The following is a 14501-nucleotide window of genomic DNA, read 5'->3' on the forward strand; positions in this document are numbered from 1 at the left end:
GGGAGAGCTTGTGAGCAGCTGAGCTGAGGAGCCAGCTCACACAGGCTTTGTAGGGGCTTTGTGGAGAAGTGGAGAGGCAGAGCCAAAAATAAACAGCTTAGTGCTAGAATGTGACTTGTTGACTTCCAAAAAAATCTCACGTGATAGTCCACTGCTACTGTTTGGTACGAGGGTATCTCCTTCTCTGTGAGAAATGGAGGCCCACCAGTAGCACATGTGTACTTGGATTTTGCATTGGAATGGCAGTATTTAAAAAAGTACTTTGAAGAGCTTTTACAGAATAAAATACATAAAAAAAAAAGTGTTTTAAAATGACAGTAAGGAAAAAGTATTAAAATGGCACTTTTCGTAGGTAAATACACTACTGTATGGCGTATTACATTTATCACTGTCTGGTGACAACCACTGGTAATTGCAACAAAATTGATTTTTTTTTTTAGTGGTAAATCATGCAACACCATGAACTCTGTACTCTTTACTTTGACCTGTTTGTCTCTGGAACTGAACTGGTCTGGACTCTGGACCACAGTGAACTGTATGTGAGTGGACTGGAGACTGCTACGGTCTTCCTCCAAGGATCTCTTTACTTTCTGCCAAAACCTGAAACTCTTAGGTAGTAAAACACAAGACAAAGTACCGAGCAACAGCTAATTTCTACCACGTTAAACCATTACTTATTTCATCACGCATCACCTTCTAAGGCAGGAGAAACAACACTGAAGTGAGATTTATAGCATTGGTTACCTACATGGTTGACTTGAAGCTGTAACGCAAAGGAAAAGGAAAACCATGCCGAATTCATTGAGTTGAAACTGCTGATGGCCTGACAAATACATGTCATATAAAGATGGATGATGCACCTTCACTTCTACCCACTGTATAAAAGTAAAGCCAAAGTATCCCAGATACGGTAATGCCATCTTGCATTGGTGACGTCATTTGCAGCCAGAGTCTGCACTGTAGTGATCTGAGAGTGAGGGCGCAGTATCGAGTCCCCCCTCCCCACCCCCAGCCCACTCAGCGCCATTGGCCCGACTCAATCACGACTGGTCCATGGCCCATGTCCCATCTGCTAACATGGAGGGGGTGGGGTTTATGACCAGCACTGCAGCCAGCCACCAGGGGGCGATCAAGATGTTTTGGGTTCAGTTTTGGGGAGCCGTCATGCCAATATCTTTATATACAGTCTATGTGTCACACCATCACTGGCATATGAGGAAATACTGTGATTTATACTTGAAATGTTGATAGGGATTATTTTGTACTTTCATTTTTCATTGATTGTGTATAATTACATGTACCTTTCCTTTAATATATCTAAAAAGTACTGATGTATTTTTGAGCATGCCCAGTTGGCACCAGACCTCAATATGAAATCAGAGACATTGAACTCTTATGTCACACAGTTTTGGTTGCAATGAAAATCAGATGATATTTCAAATGTCTAACAAGGAAAGAATTTCATGTTGTGTGGATGTTAACATTACAATGTTTTGTAGACTTTGGGGTTTTTTTTTTGTGGTTTGGGTTTTGTTCTTACAACCACAGGTTGTTATTCTACGTCAAGTTGACGTCTGCATGAGATGTTTGGAAGACACTGGATTTTAGTTACTGAACAACACAAGTTAAAATCAGCCAACATCCACATCATTTATCTATGGTCTGTATTCTATGTCAAAATGATGTTGGCATTAGACATAGTCTTGACATGGAATTTTGGTCACAACCTAAATCAAACCAAATATCAACTTCTAACAGTGTTGGTGGCCAACTGGGGGGATATTCAAAACTATGCCTTCAATAATGGGCTTAATGGTCAATTTCATGCACCTCTTTGTCATTCAGGGAACAATTGTAGAGGGACATTTTTGTATTAAATTGTAATGAAGTCTCTACGCACAGAGATAATCCAGATTACTGTTGGCTGAAATAAATTTGTTTGTGATGCTCTGCCCAGTCATTTTCATGTTACTACAGCCATAATATTAAAATATATATATATATATATATATATATATATATATATATATATATATACCCCACAAACCATCACCTTCACCTTGTTCTTCTTTTCGCCAAAGATTATGTATTTATGGCTGACTGTATGTTTGGGGTCGTTGTCATGCTGCAGAATTAATTAATGTATTGCATAATGGATAAGAATCTGTTTGTACCTCAGTGTTGAGGACACCGTTTATACTGACCAAATCCCAAACTGCATTTGTTCTGAGCAAATTTCAGTTTTGAGCTGATGCCGCTCTTGGACATCTTCCGATTGTGGAGGAAAGTCAGCTTGATATGTCTTTCATTCCCTGCTCTCACTTTCCTTGGCAGACCATGTTGTTTTTGTCCCTCAGTCTGTTTCTTTTCTGCCATGCAATAGAGCTTGGACAACACATCTGGAAACACCTATTTGCCTAAAAATGCCTGCCTGTGAGAGATGTTACTGATGCAGGATGACCACTTTGTGTCTTCTTGCTATGCTCACTCTTGTCTTGCCATAGTTTGTGGATTAAACTATCTTCAGCAACCTCATCTTTTTAGTATGGCTGTTCCTCACGCAGTTTTATTCCCACACAGCTGTTTCTGTTCAGTTAATGATTTTGGTTTAAACTAAATTTTATGTATTTGATTATTAGCACCTGTTTGATATATTTGTTTATCATGCAGTGGGCCATATATGTTTTTAAGGTCTGCTACTTTGTTAAGCTCTTTGTGTAAAATTTTGGGGAAGTTAGTGACATCTAGTGGTGAGGATTGCAAATTGCAATTGGCTGAAACTTCTGGTTAGAATACCTTCAGTGTTCATTGTTCAGGAGGTTTTCACCGTAAGCCAAATTATCCACACAGATCCCACACGGTTTCACGTTACAAATCAGTGTTTCACTGATGTTGATCAGCTCGTCGAAGATAGGACGCAAGTCCACCATCTGCTAATGTGTGCTGACCTGGTTTCTCTGATAACTGTTGCTCACCTTTTTTTCTGTTCCAGATGTTCAGGAGGTTTTTTTTACAGGTAGCCGAATTATTCGCAGAGGTCTCCTCCTCTCCAAAACAAAAGGACCTTGTGATTTAAACTGTTAAAAACATTAAAAAGCAGTTTTACGTTACAAATCAGTGTTTCTATGACACTGTTCAGCTCATCAGAGATGGGATGCTAGTCCAGCACCACTTAAGGTGTCCTTAGTTTTCTCTCTGATAACTACAGATCCAGGGGCCGGTTGCACAAAGCATCGTGAGTTAAGATTTTCCCTAAAGTCCAGGTTAGGTTTCCTTGAAAACACATCTGATTCACAAAACATCATCATGTCCTTTCCTTAAGGTTTCCTTAAAATGTTTACTTAAGGATAAAGCTTTTCTCTTATTGTTTTCTTCTTAACTTGGTTTTATACTTAACGAATTGCTTAAAGTTTCTTAAACCGTTGCACAAAGAACCTTAGTAACCAAAGTAAGGACAAAGACATAAAGTACCCTCTGACTCCATCTTAACCGCAACATGGTTGAGTTTATGGAGATAAATGAAAAAAATTAAGGCATCCCAGGATGAGTGTTCCACGACCAGGTGGACTCGATGGACATGCTTACCACAAGTCAATTTCAGATTGTGACCGTCTGGCATTGGATCACTCAACTTTTCAAAGCTGTGCTCTTCCAGCCCCTTTACAATTAAAGCTATAGTGCATAACTTCTGTCGCCTCCCAGCGGATAATGCGTTATTACCACTAATAAGCCGAGCGTTACAAAGAGTAACACTCGCCACACACCGTGTACACAGAGTACCACTAGCCAGTTGCCATACACCGTTTACACAGAGTAACACTCGCCAGTCGCCACACACCGTACACAGAGTAATACTGGCCAGTTGCCACACATGGTGTACACAGAGTAACACTCACTTCACACCCTGTACACAACGCTACACAACGTGGCGAACACCAGGCTGCTAACATTACATTACGTTCATAGCACCATTTCCAAGAAAATAATAAAGTACTAGGTCCAGTACATGTAACAGCAACACATACTACTCATAATATAATTATAAACCAAGTCACTTACTTACCCAACAGCAGCAAGGCAACATCGGTGTCTGCCCTCAGCCCAATTTCTTCCTTCAGGGCTCTCCACCGAGGAAAAGCGACGCCAATACAAATCCTTGTTTGCCTTCTCCGTCGGGCACTTTCCTTCTTTGGTAATAGACCTTCAGCCGAACGTCCAGGCTTTTTCTTTGTGGTAGGATCCACTTCTGAACCGTGTCTCGGCCGCTTCTCCACCATGTTGCTTTCACCTTCTACCTGCGCTCTACCTCTTGCTGTGACACTCTCCGCTCGCCCTCCCTTCTTGTTGTGAGGAAGCATTTCCTGTGCGCCAGTGCGGGAATGTCACCGGTCTACACGCATACTAAAAATGATATATATTGAAATTATCGCAAGATGTTAGAGGAGCCAATCGGCTTAATCAGCATTGTGTCATCTCCTCTAGTAGTGGCTTGGGTGAAACGGACATTTACGGACCTGTAGAAGTTACGCACTATAGCTTTAATGATTGCTCTACGGTCTTATGCAACAGGTTCTTACCAGTCAGTGATTTGCAAGGCATTTCATGTTAGCTTTAAGTGTCATACTTAAGGAGCAAACTTTAGGTGCTTTGTGCAACTGGCCCCAGACATTCAGGGGTTTTTACCGGGAGCTGAAATTATCAGTCTGGGTGTCTTCCTCTCCAGTACAGACTAAAGCGTAATTTATGGTTCTGTGTTGAATCTACGCGTAGCTTATGGCGTAGGCTCCACGTCAATTTGGAGCCTACACCGCAACCTATGATGTAGCCTGACGTGCACCTCCCCAGAATTAGGTGTCGCAGTGAGGCAGACCTCCGGTCTGTCGCTGTATACACAATTTCCCTCAGGGTAAACGGAGTTAAATATTCACAATAAATTGTGAAGACAGTAAAGCCTCCACTGAAATAGCATTTTAAGTCTTGTGTGTGATTTATCCTTCAGGGATTTATACTTAGGGATTTATCCAGGTTTCATATGAGCAGAGGGAAAGATCACTAGCCGCTAGGCTAATCATTCATTCATTCATTCATTCATTCATCTTCTAACCGCTTCATCCTCTTGAGGGTCGCAGGGGGGCTGGAGCCTATCCCAGCTGACATTGGGCGAGAGGCCTAGGCTAATCAGTACAATGTAAAATGCCGTATGCTTGTGCTAATAACGTTAGCATGTTGTATTTGTTTAAAAAACGTGTTTGTATAAGACAGTTGTTTTGTCGGTGAATGTTGTGAGTTGTAATGGAGCCAAACTGTGTGCCGTTACCTTTGTTAAATGCTGCTGTTGTCCCTGGTTTTATATGAGAAGAGGAAAAAAATTGCTAGTTGCTAGGCAAATTTATACAATGTAAAATGCCATAGGCTTGTGCTAATAATGTTAGCATGTTGTATTCGTGGAGAAAATGTGTCCGGATTGCTGCGAGTTGTAGTGAAGCCAATTTGTGTAATTGTGTTTGAAATCATCTCTATTAAAGCTATAGTGCGTAACTTCTACAGGTCCGTAAATGTCCGTTTCACCCAAGCCACTACTAGAGGAGATGACACAATGCTGATTAAGCCGATCGGCTCCTCTAACATCTCGTGGTATTTTTCAATATATATCATTTTTAGTTCGCGAGCCCTGAAGGAAGAAATTGGGCTGAGGGCAGACACCGATGTTGCCTTGCTGCTGTTGGATAAGTAAGTGACTTGGTTTATAATTATATTATGAGTAGTATGTGTTGCTGTTACATGTACTGGACCTAGTACTTTATTATTTTCTTGGAAATGGTGCTATGAACGTAATGTAATGTTAGCAGCCTGGTGTTCGCCACGTTGTGTAGCACTGTGAAGTGAGTGTTACTCTGTGTACACGGTGTGTGGCGAGTGTTACTCTGTGTACGGTGTGTGGCGACTGGCGAGTGTTACTCACTTATTAGTTGTAATAACACATAATCCGCTGGGAGGCGATAGAAGTTATGCACTATTGGTTTAAGCCATGTTTAATGTGTGTTTTAAGTCAACTAACCTTTACAGCACTTCACAAAAACCTCTGCCGCCGACTAGTGTTTAGGAGGTGTAACTGCAGAGTGACACAGACACACCACCGCAGAAGTAAAAATGCTCACACCGGCATAAGCGACGTGCATAAGCTACATGCGTAGGGTCAACGCACGACCATAAATCCAATTTCAGTGATAAAAACACTGAATAAAGCCGTTTCAGGTTAAAGAATATCAGTGTTGTTCTTATGCTGCCTGTCACAAAGGAGCTGCTAACTATAGTGGCTGACACAAAAATGAAAATGAAAAGCCCAGTGTTTGGTTTGTCCACTCTTGGCTAGAAACATGGTGGGTCAACATGGCGGACTCCATAGATGAGGACCCACTCCCTATGTAGATTTAAATGGCTCATTTTAAGGTAACGAACATACAACAATTCTTATTTTCAGATGATTATAGATGAAAGAAAACTTATATTCCATTTCTGCCAATATAGCACCCTAAATCCTACACACTGGACCTTGAACAGCATAGGCTATATCTCACCAGAATATTTCACTTTTCACTGAAGGAATATATATTTTCTATTGACACACTAATGCAGAAAATATATAAAAATTGTCTAAGACAAACATTTTAGCACACTATTGTATATTTCGTTTGAAGTGCTAATGTTATGAAAAATACTTAATTTTACCACTTCATAATGCAGTGACAGTTTAAGAGACAGAAATAAGAAAACAAAAAATATTCAGTTCGCACCTGTTCAGTGATCTGAAATATGTATTTTGGTAGGAAAACTGTCAGAAAAGTACAAAATGAACTGAAAGAGAGTCAGTGAAATTCTGGGGGGAGTTTTGTAGACTCACTGTTCAGACTCACAGCACTGAATCACTACAGGGATCTATTACATGAACAAAAAATTTGGTTGTTGCCAACAGAAACATTTAGAAATATCTGTCCTGGGAAATACTGGAACAATATTTAACAACGATACTGAGTAAGTTGGTGGTGGATAATTCCACAATCCTCTTCTGCTTGGTTACGCCAGAGAAATACTGTATGTTGGTAGAAAGGCAGCTTGAGGTAGAATTTATAAAACCAGCCCCCAGAGTCTGCAGCACATTGTTTTTAATGATATGTGCCCTGAAAAAAAAACAGTTGTGGTGTTCCTTAGATAAGGAAATAAGATGCACTCCAGCCTACCTCTCATTTCTGCAGCTGTGACTTGACTCCTTGTCCGTGCTTTGTTCTGAGCTCCAACAGTGCATATGTAATGAAAAAAGACCTGAGCTAACCCCAGCCCTCAGAGATAAAATCTGTGCCTGTGGCGTGCTGATCTATCTGCAGAGAGTCATGCAGAACAGGCCTCTGAGACTAAAATGGCCGCCACCCTGACCTGTGGTGCAGTTTCTCTAATGACCACTAGAGAGCAGCCACGACCCTTTAGATGTTAATGCACTTGCATGTTAAGATCAACAGTGCACTCACAGGGATGTACAAGCACGCACATGGCCCTGGGCATTCACCTGCACACATTAATGTGCAACACACACACACACACACACACACACACACACGAGATTATCTCATAAATGGCCTTGCTGTCTTCTGTTTCTTTGCACTGGAAATCTTTCTGTGGCTGCTGTATGAGAGGCTGCATCATCTAGTATTTCCATCTGTGAAGATGAGGGCTGAATCTGAAGTGTGCTGAAATGACCAGTTCATGGAGTATACAAAGCAGTTTACAATGCCCTCTGTGTTCAGACCCAAAGAGGACAGGACTGTAATATTTTTGAGCCAGTTTTCCCAACATTTCTATTATCTTCATCTTTGTCTCATGTTTTGTTTTTTTTACTTGGCTCAGTCTTGGTCTTTGGACACTAGTAAACCCAGTTGCCTTTTTTTCCCCTTGCCTATCTTTCCCAGCATCACTTGTTGTCTCGTAGCACACAGGTGCTGCAAGTCCGCTGCCAACAGGATGCACAATTCTTTCAATAACAAGCCCAGGTAATGCTTATTTTTCAGAATTTGTCTATCATAACAGCCAAGCGTCCTCATTTAAACTCGTACTTTTATGCAGAAATGTATGAACCGAGTCAGACTTTTGGTGTTGTAACCATAATTTTAAGCAAAGAATGCAATGTTCAGGGGTAACATTGGTATTTTTCATCCTGGACCTTATTTTTGTTTTTGTGACTCAGTGACTAATGAGAACAACACTTTTTGAAATTGGTTCAGTATTGAGCAAGAGGGCTGCAGCTGGCAGCCATGAAACAGGCTGGAATGCAACCATTCGAGGTCTGTTCACATTGTCAGTATACATCCACTAAAAGTGTTTGTTTTTGACACTGACAGGCTCAGATTATAATTAATTAGATTAGATTAGATTAATAGTGTCTGAAAACAGTATGGAAAGGATCCCTTTTTGTTAAAAAATATGATCCTTTACGTTTAACCTGAAATGACCCAAAATCACCGTTGCCAAACCCACCAGATTCCTTTTAAATACACAGTAATTTTAGTGTGTATGAAGCCAGCATACTTTCACATCTAACTGGGTGAATTAAGGGTTTATTTCAACCAAACCAGAGTTTGTGATTGTTGGAACAATCGAAAGATGAACTAAGACATCTTTTGTGAGTTTCATTTTGTTTTTGTTGACTTTGAATGAAGTGGGCTTTGTGATAATAATATTACTGCTTATTTAAATGGAGTCTGGCTTTGGAGATAGTGATTTTAGGGCTGGTTACAGGTATATTATATGGGGTTTTCCTAGAAAAATGTATAGACTCAACAGAAATGATCACTTATGACCCAGTAGAAGTTTCTGCAGGGACTCTGTCCTCTGCCTGTATTTGCTTTTTTACTTCTTATTTTCTGTTTGGCATGTTCATTGGAGTGTGTCACCACAGCACTCAGGTGAGGGCGGGGCTTTATAAAAAGGTGGAGACCAGGTGCCAGACTTTAAGCAGCAGACATCCAAGAGACACAGCGCAGAAAAAAGCAAAAATAGTAAAACAAAAATGCTGAGCGAGAGTGATTCTGAGGTTGGCTTTTACTTACACTGGCAAGCGTGTTTCCTAACAGTAACTGACAATCCTGCATAGTATACCTTTAAACAAAAAGGATCCTACACTTCAACAAAAAAGTCTGTCTCTGTGGGGATTCTTTCCATTATGTTGTCAGATGCTTAGAATAATTAATATGATTCTGTCAGTGGCAAAAATAAACACTTTTAGTGAACGTAGATAGTGTGCACATGCCAGAGTGGTCTGGCCTGTTTGCAGGCTGTTGGAAGATTGTTGTTCCCATTAGTCACTTACACAAAAACATGGAAAAAATTGGGTCCAGGTTAAAAAATAAATTACTCATTAAGGCTAATTTACTTTGTTTTCTGCTCCTATCTCATTTCCAGCTTTTCTTGTTTTTTTGGTCTCAGTCTTGACTTGGTCTCAAGCCCATTGGTTTCTCCTTCTTACATTCGCCCAAATAAGGGTCCTTCCTTTGAAGGACAGCATCACACAATAACTGACTGAAACATTGAAGCAACATGTTGACTGGGATCGATTAGTTGTCTCAAGCAAGTTTACTGAAGGAGAGGACAGTAAAGGCTGCATGGAAAGTAGGATTTCAAGCTAAAATCTAATGGGATGCTTTAGAAATAGTGCAAAATAAATCCCTACATCTACACTGATAATGGAAAAACAGAACACCAGCAGTACTACTGTCCTTTAACAAACTGAAAAACACCACACAGACACTTCTTTTGGCAACAGAACAAACAACTCCCAACATCAGAGGTTCTTCGATGGTCCGTTTATATTTTTTGGAGCAGTTGCAATCTGTTTGAGGCAATAGAAAGATTCACAATTCTCTTTTTAAAACACGTTTGGTCTAGCAACAAAAAGGTTACCGACGTTATATCTCCATACAGGTCTTATAGTCAGGTTCTTCTGCCTAAGGATCACAAGGACATACATAACGTTGTCAGTTTCCAGATGCTTACAAACAAATACAGTACGTCAGTTTTTCATCCAGTGTTTTCGTGGGGACAGTTGCATTATGAGTCATTTTTCAAGCATCGGAAGATGACCTCTAGGACTTCTAAACAGTAGTGGGTAGGGAGAACCAGGGTCTGTTGTCACGTTTTTCAATTTAGCCTTCCTCACATAAAAAAAAAAGAAAGAAAGAAAATCACCATTTAGTTTCAGATTTACTGACAACAAATTCTCATGCATTCATGGGCACAATTTTTGCTATTTAGCAAGAGACCAATTAATCTGAACTGGGGGTTTTCATGCATGGGGAGTACAAGAATCCAACTTTTGATTGATCTCAGTTATGTGGCTGATAATCAATAGTTATCAGTGTATAAGGGGGACAAACATTTTGTGCACAGTTAAAATACAGACATGTTGGAAATACTTCTCATGGACGTAGCACCTTTTTGGACTGCTTTAGTGACAACGTGGATCCCTGGGCCCTGGTCTACTCTACTCCACATAGCAACAACATTACTACACAAAGTTGACAATTTAGTGTGTTGACCAGAAAATAAAATGTGAACAAAATTCCTACATGTAGCTGTTTTTTTTACAAGTCTTTTTCCATAATGTTGCTGCTATAAGTGACATCCACATCTGCACATAAAAAGTATATATTTATATGTATATAATATATATCCGTACTCTATTAACAGTTTTGTCTACCATGAAGTTAGAACTGCCACCCATCTCTCAGAAAAGTTTTTTTTTTTTTTTGTACTTCAAACATTGATTATTTTACAACACAGAAATCAACTAATTTTGTACAACTTTGGAGGAAGCGATGCTCCGCCCGGTCACAGTCCCTCCGTGATTTTCTTCTTCTTTTTTTTTCTTTTTTTTTTTTTTTTAAGTTTTGTTTTTATGCTTTCTCCCCAGTCCTGGTGCAGTTAGACAGGTTTCATCCCAGTAAAACACAGTTTAGAAAAACCAAAGCATTTACAAACTGGCATCGTTAGAACCGCAAGAATGTTCAGCTTCTGCTGAACTTGGACCCTTTAACACGCCCCTAAACCTTCCCCCCTGCCTTCTTCAGCTGAGGGGAAGTAACCCCTGTTTGGCACGGTTATATACACAATGAGCACAGTTCACTCACAGGAGGGGCTCATGGGAACAAAAATGGGGATTTGAGATGTTAATGTAGAAAGATAGCCGCCAAAAAAAACAAAGCTTGCCTCAAAAAAATGAGAGTTTTGTCACGGAAAAGGCTGCTCCTGAGTCAGCTATTCTGTGAGAACTATCTGTAGGGCAGTTAAAGGAGCACCGTGACCTATCAGAATTGACGCTTTAATACTCAATTCATATCCAATATTTCACAATAGCAACGCGCTGACATCTGGCTGTAGCTGTGATATGAATTTTGAAAGTCTGAGTGCAGATACTGTGTGTGTATTATTTTGTGTGTTTAAAGGGGGGGTAGTTAGTGAAGGAAGTGAGGTTGACCCAATGGCGAAAGGCCTGACATGACACAGAAAATAGTGCAATGTACAGTACACAATGCATCTCCGTAAATGTACAGTGTACATCAAATACTATACAACCAGAATCGAGAATTAAAAAAGTAGAAACACAACAAAAGAAAAAAAAAAACTGTTACAAATGACAGAGTCCAGAAGCGTTCTTTGCTCAGAGGAGGATACATCACGCTGAAGCCATAGAGAGAGAAACAAAGGTTTGTGTGACAGACGTCCTACATGTCCTACAGCTCTGCTTCTTGTGCTTCACATTACTAAAAGCCATGTTGCTATACCACATATTTACAGGTTTCTCCTGGGTATCTCTCACACGTTCCACTCGCAATCCAAAACCTTCCATCAAGTCCACTGATTAATTTTTCTCTTTCATTGCCCCTCTTCATCGCCTTATATTCCCCACTTTTTCCCATCTTTTCCTTCATGTTCTCTTTCATCATGTCCATCCCTCTTACGTTCTGTATCCAGAGGCCTTCCGGTGCAGGAGGTCTTTCTGTCTGCTGAACCTTCTCGCAGTAGTTGATCACAAACTAAACACAGAAAGAAAATGTGTCTGTCAGTTTTGTTGGTGGTGTGCATGCACATGCATGGCTGCTCCTCCGTTCGTTTCTGTTCTTCCTTCGTCCCCTCTCCCTCCCCCCCAGATGTCTCAGAAAGGAGTGTAGTGTCTTAGGTTTTCTCCTCATGTCTCTTTTCCTACACTCCATCCTCCCCCATCTGTTGTCCTGCTATCTATGATGCTACTCAGGAACTACAGGGGAGGATGGGGAGGGAGGGAAACTGTCCTCTCATCTTCTTTCCTCCACTTGTTAAACTAACCCCTTCACCATCCTTCCTTTCCTCCTCCTCCTCCTCTTCCTAATCCACCAGCCTCATCTCCCCTTAGACCCAAGAGTCTGGTGAGGCTGGATAGTGGCTGGTCTCATAGTTGAGCTCACTGTAGGGCCGCGAGGCTGAGTAGAAGTCTACATAGTTGCCGGTGGACTTGAGGCCCTGCAGGTGCATGTTGAGGTCACCCTGTGGGGGGCGCCCTCCCGCATGAACTTGGTTCTCATAGAAGGCCTGGTCCTCGTAGTTGACGCTGTCGGGTGGGGGAGGGTTTTGGAAAGGAGGGTAGGGCTCTGAAGGCAGGCCTTGAGAAGAGATCTGTAAAAAGAACAAGAACATTAATAAGAGAAGGTAATGATGATTATGATCTTGCATCATTGATGGCTAGGTCCAAAACATCATGACGCGAGGCTTTGCACAAGAGTTCTACACTAAAACTAGAATTACCATCTTGCAGTTAAATGCCTCTGCCAACCAGTCAAGTTACAGTTTACATCCATGTCTATCCAGACTCGTATGCAGCCATGACAGTTGACAATGCTTAAAATATGGGTGTTGCTGCAAAGAAGCTACAAATTATAAAACGTTGAGGCTTCAGACATGAAGATGGACACCCAAGAACCACTGATTTTGGTATTGTGCAAAGTGTTTAGCCACGTGGTTTAAGGCCCTGACACAGCAACCTGACTGTTGACCATTGGTGAGTGTCTGTCACCCTAGTTTTTGAGGTGCGTCCTGCATCATTAGCACAAGGTGGCCCTTGTCTGTGGCTTTTCAACTGATCTAGCATGTTGAATTGGTGCACAAGAATGTCCATGTTCTAATGTACCAGAAAAAGAAAAGTTTTAATTTAGGTCTGTTACTTTTATTGTTTATATTGCTGTCTTTTATTTATGATGGTTTTATTGACTGAAAAATATATTTTGGAACTGTTTTTGAATTACTGACAGAGCCAGACAGCCTACTGAAAGAGGCCAAGACAGAGAAATACATTAAGTAGAAAGAGGAGAGAGACAGAGAGAGAGAGAGAGAGAGCAATAGGCCGACTGATGATGTCATGTTATTGGAGGACATGTTCAACAGTTGCAAAGTCTTCAAAAAAAAAAAAAAAGAAAAGAAAAGAAAGGAAGAAAGTTTTGACTTAAGTCTATTATTTTATAATAAACAGTTCAACTGAATATTTTTTGCCTGCCTATTTGTTTGGCTGACAGTTTTTCTGATCACTGAGATAACGCTGATTCGACAAAATAAAAAAATAACAGTAGCTTTGTAAGTAGCAGCTTTTGCCTTTTTTTCATAGCTTAGCATGCTACATTTCTCTGGAGATACCTTCAGAGTAGTGAAAATTTTGATATAAAGTACCTGGTAACTTAGTTCACTACATTTTCTAAGTAGCTTGCCCAACACTGTCATTGAGTTAGCTAGCATGCTAGTATCTTCACACAAAATGAATTAGATTTTTGTGCACTGCTGTGAGACTGCCAAGTCATACGTTTAGACACAGCCTAGGATATTGCTGCCAAAGGGTGTGATGGGTAATATGAAAGGCATTTACTGGCAACAAAGCAGAACTGAATGCCACACCCTGAAGGCAGTTCAGTGCACTATTACGATAATGCATAAATGGGACTCTATAAGTTTATAGTGACCCTCATAGTATTTTATCCCCCTTGGTGTCACTATTAAATTCCCATACTATACAGTGACTAGTTTTGCTGTCATATTTCGTCTCCATTTATAACTTACTAAGGGGTTACTATACAGCAGTTTATCCTCTTAATCTGTCATGAAGAGGTAAGAAGAGCTTGCAATGCAAAAACCCCAACACCGAGAGAGAGAGAGAGAGAGAGAGAGAGAGAGAGAGATGCAAAGACGTCTCCTAGTCTATCAAACGTTGAGTGTTGTGATTCTTCAAATGTTTTTTTCAGAGAACCTGGGACACCTAAAAGTCCTGAGTTGAAATGTAATAATATATTTGCCTTGGGTGTTTCCATTTCCTCCCCTTGTGAACATCTCTCTTAGATATTTCCATGACTAATGCATTCTTTGCAAATTGCTAGCTTATTTAAATGACAGCTAGAAGTAGTAATTCATCACATAAAGGGAGTGAATACTTTGAGGTA

General features: G+C 40.5%; 1 protein-coding gene across 10 annotated transcripts in view; it reads right to left on the reverse strand.

Annotated features, from left to right (window-relative positions):
* Positions 1 to 10894: 10894 nt before the first annotated feature.
* Positions 10895 to 14501, reverse strand: part of ctnnd2b (catenin (cadherin-associated protein), delta 2b) — a 218064-nt gene continuing 214457 nt past the window's right edge. For all 10 annotated transcript variants that reach the window (XM_033650653.2, XM_033650660.2, XM_078172937.1 and 7 more), the window contains one exon: positions 10895 to 12696. In XM_033650653.2, the coding sequence (XP_033506544.2) occupies positions 12433 to 12696 (264 nt within the window). In that variant the 3' untranslated portion in view covers positions 10895 to 12432. The remainder of the gene's footprint in view (positions 12697 to 14501) is intronic.

This window comes from Epinephelus lanceolatus, chromosome 12 (genome assembly GCF_041903045.1).
Source record: "Epinephelus lanceolatus isolate andai-2023 chromosome 12, ASM4190304v1, whole genome shotgun sequence".
Taxonomy (NCBI): Eukaryota; Metazoa; Chordata; class Actinopteri; order Perciformes; family Serranidae; genus Epinephelus; species Epinephelus lanceolatus.